Source organism: Perissodus microlepis, chromosome 1, assembly GCF_051167445.1.
Source record: "Perissodus microlepis isolate ML-2025 ecotype Zambia chromosome 1, ASM5116744v1, whole genome shotgun sequence".
In the NCBI taxonomy this organism is placed as follows: domain Eukaryota; kingdom Metazoa; phylum Chordata; class Actinopteri; order Cichliformes; family Cichlidae; genus Perissodus; species Perissodus microlepis.
In genome coordinates, this window is record NC_140461.1 from 11,165,009 (window position 1) to 11,185,522 (window position 20,514).

The window sequence follows — 20,514 nt, forward strand, 5'->3', positions numbered from 1 at the left end:
CCCAGCAACTTCCTGAAGCTTATCTGGTGGAACATCAAATACTTCTCTTTAACGATAAGCGCTCTCTTTACCATCTCTTTATCTTGCTTGTGCAGCGTTTGCATTGCAGCCCCAGTCAGTTTAAACATATTCTGTTATTCCATATCTCATATCATTGTATCTTACATGTAAAAATGACTGTCATTGCTAGATGTTGTTATCTATGGTATAATTTTTTGGCTTCATCCCATGGATGCTTGAGAATCTGGATTTTTTTTTTTTTTTTTTTTTCGTTTTTCTTTTTTTTTTTTTTTTTTAATTGCATGTAGTTTCTCATGTGGAGCTAACAGAGATAACAGACTACATGACCCTTGTCCTTTATCTATATTCTTCTTTTTCTTTTAGTCTGTTAGTGTTTTTCATATCATCTTTGATTCAATTTTTTAAAACTTGAGATTGAGTGTCTAAGGGGAAATGATATTCAGAACTCCTGTTATTTTAGCCTGAAAGTTTCTATTTATTAATTTTATTTTGTTTCCATTCCTGTGGAGATACTTTGAAAACTTGTGCCTCTTCTAACTTCTTCCTTGGACCTCAGACAATATTATTGAATTTTCTACCGTCAGACTGTCTCCTTATTACTTGCCTTAGATGTGCAGTCTTCTTTCTTACAACATCATCACCAGTTTCTCAGCTTTACCAGGAGGTATGCATGTATGCATTTCCTTATATAGAGAAATTGGGTAAGGGCAGCATGCAGATAGTTAGCAAATTGTATGGAAATTCCACAGGCTATTGGTTCCAACAATTCAGATTTGCTAACATACCCATGGTGGTGAGAACAAAATGTCCTCAATGTCCTGTGGACGTGCAAGAGATGTTTGGCTGCACCTCTCTTTCAAAAACCAAACCACAACAGATTGGCAAACATACCTCATTTCAACTGTCAGTATGTGGAGGGGAGATGATCTTTTGGGCTTGTTTTTCAGCCACAGGGCCTTGGGCGCCTTGCAATCAGTGGGTTGACCATGAACTCCTCTGTATAGCAAAGGATTCTAGAATGAAACATGAGGCCATCTGTCCCACAACTACAACTTAGTCAAATTGGATCGTGCAACAGGAAGATGAGCACAGTACAAAATCTACAACAGAATGGTTAAAAAAAATAAGAGAATCAAGGTGTTGCAGTGGCCCATTAAAAGTCCAGACCTCAACCAAATTGAAATGCCGTGGTGGGATCTAAAGGGACCGGTACATACTGTAAACAAATGCCCACAAACCTCAGTTAACTGACGCAATGTTGTAACTCCATCCTGTAAAAATAACTGTTGCATTAGACAAGTAATTTTACTTTTTTTTCCATATCGCAGATGATAAAAGGACAATTTGCCACCCAAAATTAAGAGTGATAGTGGCAATAAGTAATTTGATTTCCTGTCAAGTTTGTTTCTAGGGTGCACATTAATATAGTGTTTCCTACCCATAGTCTAGTACAAACTCTAGAATTTATTGGGTATCTTTACTTGATCAAGGCCATATAGTTATCGTCTCTTTGACCTAGAATAATAATTGGGCTCCTTTGACCTTCCGTTGTTTTTTATTACATATATATCATCCTGATAAATCATAATGGCATGGTGTATGCAAAAGTGACTCTCATTAACTTTAATTACAGTGTGCCAAGTCATCTGAAGGCACTGTTTCGTCCCAAGAATCACCCAGATCCTCCCTCATGGCCACAGGCCCTGTCCTTCATCACCTGTGAAGGTGTATCTTATCTATTACTCCTGAATGGCTATTCATTAATCATTCCCTGATTCCAATCAGATGGTACTTGATGGTTAACATGGCTTTGTTTGGCCATCCTTCAGATGGTGGTATTGGTTTTTGGTTGACCATGGCACTATAGATCCTGCAGCCTATTGCTACTGGTACTTCTGTGTGCATAAGAGCAGCATTCCCCTATATATGTAGAAAACTGAGCCATGTAACTATGTGCAAACTGTTCATCAGGAGCGTTGTGTTCTTAGCCTGACTTTGATATCCAAGTGTTTTAAATATTGGTTGGAGACCATAATCCTCTACTCACTGACAAAAAAACTTTCTACTAGTTTGACCAGAAACTGAGATGCAAAATTATCATCCCATCTCTTTGTCAATCACTAGAAGATGCTTGATGTGACTAATTGCCACAAATAGAAAATGGTGTGTGCAATGGAAGGAGATTGCAGGTAAAGAAAAAAAAAAAGAAGGAGATACAATAGAAATAGTTTGCTCTTGTAGTGGCAGGATATCAATGGCACAAAGATGAAACAAATCAACCTTAGGTAGCCCCGGCTGTTAGCCAATCCATAGTAATCAGTGAGACTGCATTGAGCTCTCCGCTTCACGGACCCTTACCAATCAGCAAAGAAAACACAGATCTGTCATCTGTTTTCCTGTGCTCACTGATGGAGACAAAGGCCAGTGAGAGTAAAGTGTGGTAATTATTAGGGGTGCAACGATACACAAAATCCACGGTTCGATTCGATACTTTGGTGTCACGGTTCGATGTTTTTTCGATACAAAAAAATGTTCATGCCTTTTTAATTTGTCATTTATTAAAATTATAAATATAGATTTTAACTTAAAATTACAGTTTTTAAATTTAATGTTGCTGAAATAACAAAATAATAATAATTTAAAATATCCATCTGATCGAGAAATCACTCATCTTTGGAAAGAGAGTTTATTACAGAGAAATGTCTCTTTCCAAAATAAAAGCTATACTATACGCTTCTTCTGGGCTATACTCTCAGCAGCATATTAAACATATCTGGTCCCCATAAGGAGAATCATGTGCTAACGGCTGTCTAAATGACTCGGGTAAAATTTGTAGCATGCGTGCTTTTTGTTTTTGTCTGCTTTCACTTGTCTTTGCACTAGGATTATGTCAGCGTAAATGTGCAGTCATATTCGTTGTGTTCCCACTAGTGCTGTCAGCGTTAATCTCGTTAAAATGACATTAACGCCATAACGCGGCAAATCTCCGTTAACGAGTTACCGCGGATCGCCCCGTGCATGGGGCTGGACGGTGTCAACACGTTAACAAGCTAACTGCGCTAACGCACTAGTTCCCACCAATTGAGCATTGCGTGGCACATCCGACATACTGTTTTACGTTTGTCCATGACGCACTTACCATCAGGGTCATACTTCACATGAAAACCAAGATAGTTCCAAAGGCCAGATCTGAATGAGGGTGGGGGAGGTTCAATTTCGGGTAGCGTTGAGGCAGTTGCCATATTGCAGCGAGCTTAGCTTCTGTCTTGCTAGCTTGCGCTGTGCTCAGTGGATCTGCACTCGACAGTGCAGCCTAGGCAGAGTAGTCGAACGCAGACAACACAGGCAGCATCGTCAGAAGAAAAGTTGATAAAGTAAATAAAATTTTTTTGTATTGTTCGATACATATGCGTACCGAACCGAAAGCACTGTATCGAACGGTTCAATATCGATACGAGTATCGTTGCACCCCTAGTAATTATATATGAAGGGTGGGTAAGGAAACTGTGGCCCATGTATATTTCTGCCATAATGACCTTTTAAAGTCTTTTGTTCCCCACATTATTTGTCAGTCATTCAACTGTGTCCCGCTGGCTATCATTAGAAAATTGATCAGGGATTTGAACTAATGCATGCCCACTGCTAATGTCATAATACAGATGGCATGACTCACTTCAGCCTTCTGAAGGAGATTTTGTTTAATCTTGTCTTATGGACTAGTCTGGCCAAATGACTTCCAGAGGGATGTGCTGTGTCTATTTGTATTGATCCCCATTAATTGCTATGACAGGGAAATATAAAATTGTATGTTAGGTGTAATTCAGAAAATACCATGCATCTCCTCAGAGAGTGTGTAGACATAAAGGCAATGAAGATACAGACAGAGACGCACATGCACACACACATTCACAAACACACATCATCTGTTTTTGTGTCTGGTGGCATCATGAAATGAACTTCCTGGTAGGCAGATGATTTGGCATCAGTGTGCTCAGGTTTTCATAACCTTTGGATGCCTCCCACCCTTGTCCTACAGAGAACCGAGGACAAAGCTCTGTCCTATTAGAGATGAATAATGAGCCTGTTGGCAAAAGAGACGTTGCTAATGTTTTGCCCAAAAATCTAAAATCTGTCCCCAATGATAATGTATTCTACGCCTGTGCCAAACAGGTCTATATTTGAAAAAGTGATTTCATTGCAGATGTGACTTATAAAACCTGTAGAGTGGAAATGCATTTTAATATCTGGCAGGTGTATAGGCATCAAAATAAGGGCTTAGTTTGTTTTCCTGTAATTGATGTCTTTCCTGTGTGGTGGCATAGCTTTGTTTGTTTATGCTAATAAACAACACCAACTTGGGAATGTTGAATAATTCTTTATAAAGTCAGTCTTTTAGGGTAATCCTTTGAATACAAAGCTTATTTACTTCATATTTTTTGCAATATTTCATGTTTGGTTTTTTTTATTAAGTGGAATAAGAGAGTGTATGGTAGAATAGTATACTGCAAGCAGAGTCTTCCTACCGTGAAAGGTTATGGTCATCAGAGGCAAAAAGGTCAGCTTCATGGGAGACAAAGAGGGTTTTCCTATAAAGACTGCAACATTTAACTTTTTCTTTTGAAACTCCAAGTCAGGGACCATACTCACAAAGCTGTTCCCCAGGGTAGATTATTGCTTTGTAGAAGAAAATCTTTGAACGTTAACGGTCTCTGTTTTTTCACCATCAACTCTCACTCTTGGACACAGTTTTTGAAATGTCAGTTCTTTAGGGCAACAGTTCTAATTTTTGTTTCGCTTAGTGTAAGTAAATAGATCTGACTGAGTTTTTGTTCAGAGATCCCAGGAGAGTGGCATGCATGCTCAGCAGAGAGACTTCTCACTGCAACCTCCCTCGAACATATTGATCAGGAATGCTTATTGGCGTCAGCCCTGTGAATAAAATGCTGCTCTATTGAGTTCAGTTCCCCACTGGGCAACTGAATGAAGAGACAAAAACCTTTAGCACTTTTTTGTGGACTGCTATTCAGCTCAAATCCTAAGCCTAATGACGTCACCGGTAGGAAGAAAAAAATTGAAAATGGCACCTTTGTAAACTGCACCTTCTGAAATGACAATGTATATATCTGTTTTTCTTTTCTTTTTCCCCCTTTCTGTCAGTTTTATGTTATGTGTTGCAGCTTCTCCAGCAGATCGAGAAGAGCACCGAATTTGGTGTTTATAAAATCAAGGGCAGATAAATAGTGTTGTTCTCTGGCTCTTCACTCAGAATCATTTGTTGACATCAGTGAGAAGAAGAGGCTTGACATGTGCATCCAGATACATATCCCTGCTGGAAGCAACCATCCCATTAACATTTAAAATCCTGGAACATGAAAAAAGACAGTGTTTATACAGATTCAGTACAGAATGAGCAACCTTCTGTATCCACATTATAGCAATTTTTAAGTTATAGTGTGGTGTGAGGAGTGGAAAATAAACTTTTCATATTTTTATTCTTGTGATTTTGAACACTTAAATGTTCTGGTAAAAATGATTGTTTTTTTTAAATCTCTGAAATCATTTGAAATAATCCAACATGTTGAGTCCACTCACTATGTGTTTTAAAATTAGAACCTTTTGATCTGCCTCTAACTTTTCACCCTTTTGATCTGTTTGACTTCAATTCATCATGTTTTCCCTGAGCCTCAGAATGACTTTATGTAGTCAAGTGATTTCCCATATATCATTTATTTATTTAGTAATTAATTTATTTGTGTATTAATCTATGAGCTATGTATTTAATATTAAATAATGCACAGTCCTTCGTGAGATTTTACGATAAACTTCGGGCTTTCTCAGTGGTCCTTTGTTTTCTGTTTGGTTGGAATATAGGGCAGTACAGTTTGGGTGCTCTTGTCAGAGACAGTTTGTGTGCTGCTATTTCGTAACAGTTTTTTGCGGCAGCCGGGGTTTAAGAGACCTTTCCTGGGTAGTGTGTGAGCTCCTGTCGTCCCCTTCACAGGTGAGGAGACATAAGAAGGGTCCAGACAGTTATGGAGGAGTGAGTGCTCAGAGGAAGAACGTTTGGGGGCAACTGAGCTGGCCAGGAGGCTGGGCTCAGTATGGCTATCTGGTGTAGCATAGCCACTCTTATCCTCTTGTAACTCCTCTTGCTCCTCCTCTTCATCATCGTCACAGCACAATGCATGGTACAGAATTTTGTCACTGAAGCGGACTCTTTCTCTTGTGCCAGAGGTACGGGAAGTCTTGTGGCTGTGCGTGGAGCTGCTGGCCTCCTCGCTCGATGAATCTGGAGTAATAATGCGTGGCCCATTGGGGATGGGCAGCCCGCCATTCATCTGAGAGTAGACAGACGCAGTGGTGGGGGGTGGGGTGGGGTTTTGTGTTTGGGTGAGGTTGGTCCCACGACCCATCTCCTGCTGTGGATCTCCTGGTTGCCCGCAAGATCTGCGAGCGGCTGCACCAGCAGCCTCCAGATAACTGCAGAACTCCCAGCTGTCAGAAAGGACATCTGCATTGAGGAAGTCCAATCGGAAGGCCTCTCCCAAGCCCCGCTCACTGCTGGACGTGCTGCTGGCTGTGGCCACGGTCCAGTCATCTGGCTCCAGGTCAAAGTCAAAGTCAGACGTTAGTTTATCGATTTGACCCACCACCTGTGAAAGAGAATAAACAGTTTTAGGTAAAAGATAGAATGGGAAGAGAGATTATTTTGATCCAGATATTATTATTATTTTTTAACCTTAACAGCCACAAAGATCCAATCATAAATCTCTGAACAATGGTTCATATATTTAAGAATTGCTACTAAATTTTTTATGTTGTGCCAAGATTTCCAGAGAATGAATCAATAGCCAACTGTAGTGACTTTTACCTCATGACCTCAAGTTAATGATAAACTTCTCTAAAGCTAATGGATTAGTTGAAGCAATATCTGGTGCAATTATGTCTCTCTTAGATTGAATTGCATTTACTTTCCTAACTCCTGTTTTGGAATCAAGATCTAATTCTACTTCTTGTTAGTTTACGACCAAGCGCTTACAAAAATTCAACTTGACCTTTACTTTATGTTTAGTCCTATAGTAAGTAGCATAAAGTGCATTTTACCTCCAATATCTCATTGTTATCATTTACCTCCAAAGGCCTCTGTGTCCAAAGGTAAGCTTATGAAGGCAAAATAATTAGGATAAAAGCTAAAAGTTATATTTCTGAAAAAATAATGTGTAATAATGTATACTAAGCTTTATATACATAGAAAAAAGTGCACGTATCACCTGCTCTGTTTTGGCTGGACTTTTATATGCTAACATAATTAGAACACATAGCATGTGCGCTTTTGCCATTTTTGCATATTTATGTCATAAATGCATATTGAAAAAGAAATATTTTTGCACTTGTAGAAAAAAATGCAAAGAGGGATAATGGTCTTACTTTTTGCAGACACAGTACATGAATAGACCGACTCCAATTATATGAAATCTCTAGATGTTTCGCATGCCCCTGAATTGCCCCCCACTGGGAAGTTTAACAAAAGCCAACATTTACTCAGTTTGCCTTTACAGCTTGCCATTACTCTCCTTTCATCCATAAATCTATAATTGTTTGTTCATAGTTTGGAAATTGTCTTTATTTCCACCAAGGTTTTCCTCAGACAGGTGTTAAAAAATTTGCTTCATGTTATATTAAGTCAAAATTAAACAATCCTTTGGAATGAGCCTGTAGCATTAAAGAGACTTGAGACAGAAAAGGCAACAGACGTGCACCAAAGAATCCTCTCAGACCAAGCTGTGTATCCTAAATCCAGTAGCTGATTCATTTTAAAATGAGATAAACCTTCTTAGACCTATAGCTTTACAGTATGAACCCCTAATCCAGTGCTTTTGATGCCTGCACTTTGATGTTAATTGTAGTGCTATTGTAATGCCCATGTCAAACAAAATAAACTCAAATGTTCACCTGCTGCACATAAATGTACCACAAAAGCATTTCATTTATTGTTACCTCAAAATTAACCTCAATGCCTTTGTCATCAGCAGCAGTGTTGAGTGTTTGATGAATAGAAAGCACTTCAGTGGAAATCATGCTGGTTTGCTGACAGCACCTAAAATCCGAGCCCTCTATACTTGACATTTTAGCACCTTTAATCAGCATGTTCTGCTCTCAACAACAATCTATTGTGAAATGAAAACACTCAGCATTCATGTAGCTTGTAAATGATACATTTCCCCAAACTATTCAGCAATTAAGCACAGTGTTTTGAACTCAGAAAACTTTTTTTAGAATTTGTACACCTCGATTTGCCCTGTAATTGCTGCCGAACAGCAGAGAAAGTGTAGTTTCACCCTGAGATTTGTTGAATATGATCTCTTTTCGCCCCCCTATAATTATTTGCAGTGCTTGCTTCTTTCTGACTCTTATGACTACAAAATGAGTATGCTTGTATCAAAAACTCCAAGTCTTATCTCTGTATGTGGAATTGCTATTGTAATTCATTCTTTGTCCAACTTTAAAAGCTGTAAATTCAAACTTGCTGCTCGTGTGCTCAATAAAAAGCTTAAGAATAAAACTGAATAAATCTTCCATCCTAAATTTGGCTCAAGCATAGTTAGATTCTCCTTGCTGCTGTTTTATCTGAATCCTGAATTTTTCTTGGTGCTGATAAGTCAAAGCACCTGCATTTTGAATCTGGCTGTATACCTCTGCACGCACAGCATTGGCTCATCTGTCAATGAGCTTCTCTGCAGATCTGCCAGTTATGGCGTCGTGCACCTCATGAGTACCTGGACTGTGCTTTTCCACTGGCATGCTGCCCGGAGGGAACTAGGCTGTATGAATCCTCTAATCCTTGAATTACTCCACCTGTTTGCTGTGTGATTTGCAGACTTTTACTCATGGAGCTGTTAATGTAAGATGTTTTCAGGGCCCGAGGAGTCTGAATAGCTTTGTTTACTTGATTGCAAAACCTAATTTAATCAGTGTGTTAAAAGAATAGCTATCAGATGTATTTCTCAACCCTGCTATTAAACCCGAATTTATTATTGTTTGGTTAGTAGTTATTGCCATGAGCAACAAGTCATTTTTATAAATCTTCTAATTTGCGTTTAAACAGATGGAGCACTTACAGCATACCGGGGTAAGTTCAGAGAAAGGTAACAGGTAATGCACAAATCGAGATTCTAGTTGCCAAATACATACTGAGTGTTGTTGTACCTCTGCAGTGACCCTGAACCTGCTTATTTTCTATTTTAAAAGGCGTTCCTGCATGCTTCAACTGTTTAGCATGACCTCTCCCTGCAGTATGTAGCGGGCTAATTTAGCTTGATAACAGTTTCAGCCTGAAGGATCTGCTGATTTTTTTTTTGTCACAATGCTGCACATGCTCAATGCAACAACAAAGAAGTCTAGTCTCTGCTTTTTTTCCTCCAGAGTGTGTGATGAAGGATCTATGGATGGAATTGGATGAGAAGATTATTTTAGCACAAAGGATGAATGAACACATCAGGAACAAGTTATTAACACTGTGCACAATGTGTTGGAAATAACAGATGCATTATGAGAATGCATTATGAAGTAATTATGAAACGTGTAACACGGAACTTTATCTCATGTGGACATCACTGCACGTGGGTTATTAATCATATACTGGAAAAATAAATAAATAAATGAAAGCATTCCAGAGATCATGTACACAAACAAGCTATAAACACCCCCCCGATGTGCGTATGGTTTTTATTGTCTGAAACATAGGCCTACAAGGTAAATAGTGGTTAGCTCATAAGGTGCTTATTTTGAGTTCTCTTTTGTTTTTATTTCCTCCAAAAATGTAAAAATTCTGGAAGCTTAAAGTTGTGATAAACCTCTGGAGTCAGGCTGTGTATCCCCAACAGACTTCACGGCACATTCATACTACAAAGTTTATGATGCGGTGATGGCATATCCTTGTGACTGAAAAGACTCCATTTGCAACACAGTTAAGCAGTAATGTATAGTATAAGCATGGATATAAAGTGCTGGGGATTAGACTTTAACTTCAGTCTATAATTTTCTCTCCATGCCTCTGCTGACAACTTCACTTACTTGCTTTACTGTAAATGCTGTCTTATAGAAGCTATTAAAAAGTATCATGACTATAACAATAACTATGACTTTCTGTGTGTGAATGGTAAGCAGAACATGATTTGTTTATTTTAGATTAACGGTTGCCCAGGAAGAATCGCACACACAAACTGAGTAATAAATGGCATTGTGATTTTTTTTTTTTCATTGCACACTATCAGCCAGCAGTCACAAGTCAATTGTGAGCATATCACCTGATCAACAGAGAGTTGAGTCATTTCAAAGCTCTCTGAGGTGCTTTAAAAGAGAGGCTGCCTCAGTAGCATCAGGCAAGGTTTTATTACTGTACCTCAACACCTGTTTGAAATGATGGTCTGGGTAATTGAGGGTCAGACTGAAAGAGGGCACCCTCCAGCCTTGTCTGTAACAGAAAGGCAGAGTGACGGAAAAGACAGGCAAGGATTATCTAGCACAGATTTGTGTAAAAACTATTAATGAAGCCCCCCCTCAGGAGTGGTGATTTTTCTGTAATATTCAGCACCACCTGGTCTCTTGATTTTATTGTAGCTGGGCACCTGATTTCTTTCTCCCAAAGTGAGTGTCTTTTCTCTCTTACGGCTAATTAAAATTGTACCAGAACACTAGTACTGTAACATTTTTTTTCCCAGATCTGATGTTTAATATGTTGTTGAAAATTTCAGACAGAGGTCAAAATCAGCAAATGTGAAAATTTAGGTGTGAAATTACTTCTGATGAGGAGGGTATATTTACCACATGTTCTAATCGCTCAGTTGGTCTTTAAGCAGATGTTTAACTGGAATTGCTTGTTTTGATGCGCATTGATGGTTTTCTGTGTGGAAAGATTTTTGTTAGCTGTCTAGTAAACAGATGGGAATTACAATTCTTTGCAAGTCTTACATAAAAGTGCATCTTTAACATGTTTCTAATGATGCCAGTAGAAAGGGTATCTGGTTTTCCATATGCATTACATATTTTAGTGTTTACCAGAAAGTAGAAAACAGCTCTGAAATATGCTATCAGTAGCAATGCAGTTTGTACATATGTAAAAAATAAATCAGGTGTGAGTTACCAAAATAAATGAGACATAACACCCTCACTGGGTTCATTTGAAATGCACGCAGTATGAGTGAATTTTCTGTGGATCACTTCATTACGCTGTGTTCAAGTGGCCTCTCTCCATCTGTTCCTGTGCCACCCGTTCTTCCAGGAGTCATTTTCAGAGCAGACTGAGAGAAGTTTGCAGTGCTTGTTCGTTAATTATGCAGCATCCAGCGTCTAGCATAGCTTTGCTTTTTTTTTCATGGGACAATCTCAAATGTTCAGAGGCGCTATTCAAACAAATCTAAGTGTTATTTCTTTCTCAACATGTCACAATAGATTTCCAGCCCTCCACTGTGCAGCACTTTCAGTACTGAAAGCGGTTAATGCCAGTTAGGAAGTCTCAGCAATTATCAAAATGGCCTTGCATGCTGTCTTTGTAAGTAAAGGCTTCACAAATATTGTTTTAATGCAGTTAACTCCAGCAGTTTTGCAGCTCCTTCTTACTCTGTATCCTCTCCTTATTTCCCCTCAATTGAATTCTCCTCAAGCCGAGAAGAGGGGGGCATCCAAGCCACTCATATTTTTGTGATATGGTTTATCTTATCCCCCAGAACCTAATTTATCATCCCCGACTTACGCTGAAAGGACATATTTACCAGATTCACTAGCAAAATTGTCCAGTGACTTGTAAACTTGTGCAGTCTCTTCCAGACATCTTTATTCACTACTGGATAAAATGGAATTCTGGGAGCATTTTAAAATTTGTAATGTACTGAACATTACCCTGCTGTATGTGAAGAACATGCAAGTATTTCATATCTGCACAGAATGTTGCTTGGCTTGAGAGTTTAGACTTCATTGAGTAAAAGCTTCGGGCAGAACTTTACACATGACATTGTTTGCTTGGAGTGTGATTAGGGTTGTGCATCGGGGCAGAATAATGCAGTACCATTGATAACAACCTAACCACAGTGTCTCTGTTTCAAAACGGAGCAAACTACAAACTAATTTATGAATCACTTTAATAAAGCTTAACATTTTTTCAGCTGCCCTTCAGAATATATTTTTCCAGACTGTGTGAACTTAGGTTAATGCAGAGGAATAGATGCTGCATCATTCCCCCCTAATCATATGCATGAAAGGAGACGGGGCTGCTTAACAGAGGGTTTGCAAATGTGATTCAGATGACAAATGAATATCCGTTACTCTTCATGTCAGATAATATGCACACGCAAGCAAGGTCTTGAAAAATCTTGTGTAACATAAAAAGTGGATGAGAGACAAGATCCAAAGCATTGTCTAGTCTCAGTTTTGTTTTTTTGTCTTGTCAGATCCCCCAGTTTTTATTTTATTTACAGTTGAATAAAAATGTTTTCAAACATACAAAGAAAATCTGTTGATATAACAGGTGTGAAATACTTCCGTTGTGCTGCTTTGCCGTTAGCTTCCCCCATGTTTCCTCACCTCTCCTGCTAGGTGTGTTAAAGAACAACAGTGATTTGAACAGTTCATCACATTGTTACAGTATCTTATTTATGGTTCTGAATCTGGAGCAGATAGTTATCTGATCCAAATCAGTGCAGTTTGGTACATCCCTCTAATCACAGCAGAGTCAATGGTGTCACTGATTTATGGTATGATATATAATACATTACATTAAGTATCTTGACAGACCTAATTTCAGCTTATTTATAACATCAGAATTTTTACCCTAAAATCTGTATTGACATCTTACCCCAGAAAACCTATTATCACCCAGTGTGTAACTGAATCATTGTGCCACTGATCTTGGACCGTTCTGTGGGACATGTTAGAAAAATTAAAGAAGACCTACTTGAGATCGGTTAGCTTCTCATGCATTTCCGTTGTACAAAATTCCATAGTACTTTGTACTAGCCAAGTATATTGAGCATGGTCGGATTTGAATACAGTTCACTCTGCAGACCAATGAGTCACTGGGCAGAAGACATTACAGACAAGCTAGGGGGACCTGATTAGGGTCAGGCCATCTTGATTGCTCAGATGTATTGCTTAGTGTTGGCACAGGGATAAATGTCCTTTGAAGTGTTCGCTGGAAGCATTTGGTGTAATTATCCTGTCATGAGAGGGGCTATAAGCTTGAGACTTCATTAGGCACATGCCTGCTGCTTTTTCATCTTTTCTCAAAAAACACTCATCTTTATGGAGGCCTTAAAGTGCTAAACAACGCTGTGATGAGCATACGGCCAGTACCTCCTGACAACTCACTAATCAAAAGCGTCATTACAAACTTCAGCACATAATGGGCCTCATTTATCCCTGTGGGGCTTTAGAAGAGGTGGGCTTCTGAAGTCCCTGTAGGCCTGGGCAATCAACCACTTCCTTAGCCAAATTTAGGTCATTAGACTGTTAGACTGGACTGTCTTATATTCGAACTCTATGGCAAATTTGGAAGGTTTATCCTATCATACTTCGAGAGGCTATGGGTTGTACAATCAGTGAGGGAGGAAAATGGGAAGATTGTCTTCCAGCAATAGGGAGGTAGCAGATGCAGCATGTGTTGGTGCTGGCAGAGCACACTGATCATTTATTGAGGTTCTCCTTCATTGCTTCTATCCGTGTTGAGAGGCCTAGTGCCGGTAATGACCAGAAAAAGATGGTAGGGCCACGCTACGGGGCTCCTCAGTCTGTCTGCTTCCTTGAGATAGCAGGTGGATTAGGCCTGTGTACCGTCAGGTCATGCTGGTCACATGCAAGGAAAAATGGATCATGTGAGTGCAGTCAGGCCACACTGACCCATTTTAATGACTCAGAGTTTTTATTAGCAACATGGTGTCTTTCTGTCAAAGGCCAGTGAAGGTGTAAAGCGATAGTAGTTTATGTGTGTTTTTGTGGGTTGGGTTGAAGGGTAAATGTATTTGACCTGCACTGGAAAATGGGGGGAATCTCTTGGGCAGAGGGTAGAATACCACAAACTGCAAGTCTGTCTCCATGCCAGCCAATAAGCAGATAATAAGTGTATCCCGACGAGGGGGAGGGGGGGGGGAATACACAGTCCATTCTATAGCTGCATGCTTATCCCATTTTATGCCAATGACTAATCATAATTTCAATGTTTTAAATAAATTTAGATTCAGCGTACTTACAGTTGATCTGATTTGTTACAGTAACAATTTCTCATGTAATTCCTACTATGGCAGTAAATTGGTGTAAACATGTTACTACATTAACATATCACAGCAGAATATAAACACATTTTCTGGGCTGTCAAAGCTCATTTGCATCAGACGATGTGCATAGTCGAGCAAACAGTTAATGTTGATGGAATATTAAATATATACCCATCTCATTACTGACTGAATTAATATGTTGAAATAATTGAAGTTGGGTGCATCTTGGGGTTTGAGTTATTTATTTGTGCTGTATTTTAGTGGAGAGCACCGACATATATAAGCAGCAACAGTGGTAGTCCAAGCTTTACATCGTTTGAAATGGTTTTGATCAGCATTGGCCAAAATAGTCAGGCAAACAAAGATGTATATTTGCATGTTAGTCTGCATCATCTAAATTTGTAAATTATAATAATCACTTGTAAAACACCTCAAAATCAAAATTATTTTATGAAAAGAAACAGGAAACAGATGCATGAAGGGGCGGACAGATTGAAAAGCCAAGCAGAAGGTGAAAGACTGACAGGGAAAAAAATCATAATCTTCATGCAGTTTTATTTTTACTTTTAACTTATTTTTTTATTCTTCTGTCTGCTTTACTCCTGCTTTTCTATCCATCTGTGAGGACATATTCATACCTTTAAAAATATGTTCTACAATAAAACACCATTTGCACCTCTCACATTACCACTGACATGCAGATTCACACATTGCCATTGATCACCTGCTCTCTTTCTGTAATTAAAAGTCCTTACAATGCAGTCGTCTTTCCTGGGTTGTGGCTGAAAATATTGCCTAACAACATATCAGTAATGAAGCAGGAGTTACTTTTTTTCCCCCAACTCTAGGAGTGTAAATGGAATTGCAAACCCAGCACACCAAGTTGCTAAAAAACTACCTTGAAGAGAAAGGGTTTTTTTAAACAGGAGACAACATGTTTTTTCTCTTTCCTTACAAGAATCTGTGGTCAAATCTATCAGCTCAGTTAGTGGAGAAGTAGAACAGGCAGCTGTATGTGTGGTCAGCTTTTGAAAGATCTGATATGTGGATGTGTAAATCTCAATGACTCCACCGACACAGCTTGCTGTTAATCACCCGTGTATCATGTATGCCAGCAACTGAACTTTATTGCAAAATGTCTCATCTTCTGCCAAGACAATGGGTGGTCTATAAAGCCTTTATCATATCACAATATTTCAAGTACAGGTGATTACAACTTGCAGGCAGCAGCATTTATAAATGTATGCAAATTGAGGACATTTCCATCCTTCTTTTCCAATAAGCTACGGCCATTAACATACTACCTAATTTTAAGTGTCAATCTCTTGAAATAAGGTGCCGGGAGCAGCAACATTATAGTGCAATAGTAGCGATACAGCACAAGTCAAATTTAAGCACAAACGTAGATGGGGTAGTGTTTTCCCCGGAAGTTTTAAGTAAAAGTATAAAATAACTGCTTAAAACTTTAACATAACAAAAATGAAGGTAACTTAAGCTTGTAACTCTTCAGGAACCTCATAAAAGTATTTTCTGCTTGTAATGATGTAACTCTGAGAAAAGTCCAGTTGCTTACAGCCCTGCTTTACCACCATATAGTAATGATTTCGATCCACTGTTTGCTCTTCCTGTCATACGGAGTGCAACTAGCAGTAGCATTTGGTGGAGTCTAGTCTGCAGTATGTGCATTGACAGTTCATTGTGATACACCTGTAGTATATATTTTGAAGAATGTATTAATACTTTGGACAAACCTACTGAAAACTGCACAGAAATACCATTTTCATATCATGAAATGCTTTCTGAACTATTCCAAATTCATTACAAGCAACATTTGTACCCCTACAATATATATTACACACTAAGTACTGAGAAAGTAAAAGAAGCTGAGAAACAGTGGTGTCTGACAGTGCATAGATGTTCTCTTCCTTTTTTCAATCCTGTCTAAAACAGTAAATAAAATCAAGCAGCAACATCAAAACAACATAAAAAGGACGCCTTATAAAGTAGAAAGGTCTACTAACATGCACTGAGCACAGGAGATTATGTTGCTCCACCTCTTTGTTGCTACGTTATTGGTGTGAAATTAGTTGCCTCATACTAGATAAATGTGATTTGTTAGGGTCAGTGTTTGTTAATAATCTTTGTGTGTGATTTAAGTGATTTTTAACAGCTTTTCTTTGTATGGCCACAGAACATTTTCTATTGTATGTTTGCATGGTAGTTTAAAACAAGCCCATTGCTGATAATCAGTGTCAATAAAGTAAAAATGGTAATGTTTTTCTGTCCGATTGATTATAAATGTCAAACATTCATAAATAAATAACCAGTAACACTATCTATATATTTTTACATAATGAATCTGCCATGATGACAGTCTCAGTAATCTAAAATATGAAATCTTGAACAAACATTGGGCTAAAGTACGATAAATCAACAGACTACTTGCTGCATGTTTCAGTTCACTGTGACTTTCAGTTCACTTGTTCTACGTTTCATTTTGTTTTAACATAAGCTTAGTTTCCATTGCAGCTAAATGTTGTCTGACAATGGCTGAACTGTTGGGGGCTGAGAGAGCAGCAGCTAACCCTACTATTAATACAGGGCATGCAATCAATATGCCAGTGGCATTTCTAGGTTTCCTTGGCCTGCAGCGCTTATCTTAATGGGAGTGTGCTCCCATTTTCTTTTATAGTGTGAACACATATATCATTACCCAACAAATATAGCTAGATCTACAGGCCTTTGTGAAAACACTGAGGCACAGAGGAGAAAAAACCCCCAAAAACTAATGCAATTTATTTTTATTTTAACCTTCTCTCTGAGCCTTTATGGAAGCAATGATGGACCTCAGGAATATTCAATTGCTGTTTCACTTCTGCTCCATCTTCTTTGGCCTTTAGTGAAGATTGGCTAGCCAGTGTTTGTGGCAGCATTATTACTCAGAACCATACCACAGAGGATGATGCGGTGTGCATTAGTGGGCAGAAACACATTTCTGTGGAGAAGCATTTTCATTCATCCTCCTTCAAGCTTACCTGGAGTTTCCTTGAAATGATACATGCTTAGTCAGATAGTACATTGTCCTACTAAAAGAGTGTGACCATGTTCAGGTGCAACTGCTATGCCAGCCAAGGATGAATAATTTGTAGCTCCTGAAAACTTTGCAGCTGTTTGAAAGCAAACTCATACAATATGGACAATGACAATCTTTGCCAGAATGACAAACGCTAACCTGCTAATCTCTATCATAATAAATCAAATCATCTTATGACCACATTTTTAACTCCTGTTGTAGATCAACTCTTTTTTGGGGGCTACACTGTTTACCTGGGGGAAAAAAGTCTCTTCTGACCTCTTATCAACAAAGCATTTTCATCCGCAGCCCTTTAACTGTGACTCACTGTCTGGAGGAGTGAGGTGTTTAAAATAAGCGTGGTATCTTACCTTCCCACAATAACCGCTATGCTATCCTATTTACAGTGATATATATTATCTAAAGGTGTTATTGACATAATCCTCAACTTTAAAATAGTTCCAAAAACACACATCTAAAAAAGACACATCTCATTTAGTACAAATACATTTCCACAGTAAATACGTGATCTTTCAAAAGAAATGTCTTTTTAATAATTGTGCTAGTTTCCCCTGAATCACAGATTGAAGCAGAGAACCCTCAGCACTAAAGGCTTCAAGATATAAAAACATGTGCCTGCTCTATTAAGAAAGACACTGCAGATTAAATTTGTGTACTCGTAAAATGTTTGTTTGAGCTCTTACACCCAAATGAGTTTTACTTGTTGAGGTGCTAGCACTTATGAACCAGAAAATGTGCCAATATCTCTGTGAAATCACCCTGGCTTCTGTTACTGTGTTCGCAATGTCCAGTGGAACAAATCAATGATTGCTCTCTTGATGACCTAGAGAGAGTTTTGACTATAATTTTTTATAATAGAATTGTTCTTGTGAACATCCATTTAATACTTTTACCATCAAAGGTAGAGCCCAGTGTTTCTCTTGCAGGTGTGTAACAGCAGCATCATTATGCTGGAAATCAAACAAGCTAAGACCATGCACTTACACATGCTATGACTGAACGATGATAGCGCCCCTCCTTCCCCACCGTGGTTATGAAGTAGGCCACAGATATTGGCATGACTTGCTCTCCTACCTCTTTCTCTCAAAACAATTTGTCATTGCTTCCAGGGTTCTGCCATTTCTATCTGTGACAATCTGTAGGGCGGTCGCCTCAGAGAGTGACAAAACCTGTCACAGTGCGTCACTTTCACTCTCTCTTTGGCAAGCGGCAGGACATCTTTGAGTTGGCAGCACCTTTATCAGATATGGCAGTTCCTAAAGCTCTGCCTATAACAGCAGGCAAGTTGGAGGAAAAGAGCTGGTGACTTTACAGAGACCTATTTGCAAACAAAATCACTGGGAGACATTTCCCACAAGGCACCATCTGGCTGCCACATATACCTGCCTCCATCACTCCCTTGCCACCACCGGGTTTCCTATTTATAGGAACTCTCCTGTCCACCCACCCAAAGAATGCATCTTGTAAAACAGCAACTAAAATCTAGCAAACTGTAGATATTCCTTCAGGCAATCAATCATCAGGGTGACAGATGTCAACACATCTCCCCCTTAATGTGTGGATAACATCTTCTTAACAGTCTGCTGTCGCTAACAATGGAAATGAACAAGCAGCCGGCTTCTTGCCAGACTTCGCAGAGATAGCAAGTCCAGCAGTGACCTTCTTTGTCATTATCTGAACTCTTCTCCTATATTTAGCTTGGCTCTAAGTCGTGAGACAAACTGTGAAAATGACAGAAACGCCTAAACTGAAGGTACCGTGTATAATATAATGTTTGTGTATTCTGGATTTTCTTTAGCAGAATTTGCGATGATTTTGGAAGTCAGCTGTCAACCATCATTGAAGTATCAGAATTATCAATAAAGCAATTAGTGTTTCTGTAAGCGTTGTAGGTTGCATTCTGATTATTGGCATTATGTTATTGAACGTGCATTCCCAAACGAGCAAAGAATACTGAGAGCGAAACAGACGTGCACTTGCAAGCTTGTTAGACATTTGCAGTATTTTGATATGGTCCACAGTGACTACTAGGGATGGGTATCGTTTAGGTTTTATCCGATACCGGTGCCAAACCGGTACTTTTGAAACGGTGCCGGTGCTTAAACGGTGCTCAAACCGGTGCTTAAAGAATGGAGAACACAAAATTGGTCCAAAAACCTCTCATGTTCAGCTGTTTTTTTGTAAAAAGATAACAATGTTAGCCTTTTCTGCAGCTATGGGGCATATATGGCATCACTCTTGGCTGGAAGCAGTGCTTAAACAATGGAAAAAAACACTAACTTTATCCAAAAACCTCTCATGTTTAGCTGTTTTCCACTTTTTCTTTGGTCATTTTAGCCTTTTTGGCCAGGGTGAAGGGAGCATCTGCCATCAAACAAGAAGACAGCCGCATGTAGCTATGATGATGTTTGCTAGTTCACCTTACATGCATTAATTTAATAACGTGGTTAGCCTACTCAACGTAAATTACACACGAACAACATTACGCTACTCACGCAGAGAAGAACGGCTCCTGCTGCCATCATCATCCGTCATCATTTCTGCTACACTGGCAGGGCTAGGGGCCAGGACTCTCCTCTTCGGGTTTTTGGGGGATGTTGCTCCGGGTCCGATAACAGGCAACCCACCCGCAGTAGATGTGCACGGTGTGAGGTCTCGCAGCAAGCTATCAAATACGGCGCATTTCTCGGCTTTTAAAAAAAACGCTATGCGTCGCCAGGTGTTTCATCGGATTTGAGGTGTTACCTCCTTTGGCAGTATCACAGTATCAGCTTAAAGCACTTGTTGCAGGCTGCTGAGTTTGCATATTTTGCTGTGAAGTACAGCCAGACATTTGACCGGTCCTCCTTGGGCATTTTTAATCTGTAGCTCTGCTCTAAAAGAACGTACGTACCTGGACCCGCCTACTATCCTCGGAAACGTAAAATGATTGGCTAGAATCTAAAGTGTATCACAGCTCAGGAAAAAAAAGCACCGAAATAAAGCACCGAAATGTGCGCTGCTTTTCGGTCTGGTTACTACCGTTTATGTCAGAACCGGTGCCATGGTACCCATCCCTAGTGACTACGTTTTGAATGCTTTAAGGACACTCACAGCAATGTACTACTTTGATTGAATGCTGAAATGTCAAACGTA

At 39.2% G+C, this 20,514-nt stretch overlaps 1 protein-coding gene across 2 annotated transcripts in view; it reads right to left on the minus strand.

Moving 5' to 3' along the window:
* Nucleotides 1-5,729: 5,729 nt before the first annotated feature.
* insyn1 (inhibitory synaptic factor 1) overlaps nucleotides 5,730-20,514 on the minus strand; it is a 44,276-nt gene continuing 29,491 nt past the window's right edge. For both annotated transcript variants that reach the window (XM_084929893.1, XM_084929896.1), the window contains exon 3: nucleotides 5,730-6,674. In XM_084929893.1, the coding sequence (XP_084786019.1) occupies nucleotides 5,856-6,674 (819 nt within the window). In that variant the 3' untranslated portion in view covers nucleotides 5,730-5,855. The remainder of the gene's footprint in view (nucleotides 6,675-20,514) is intronic.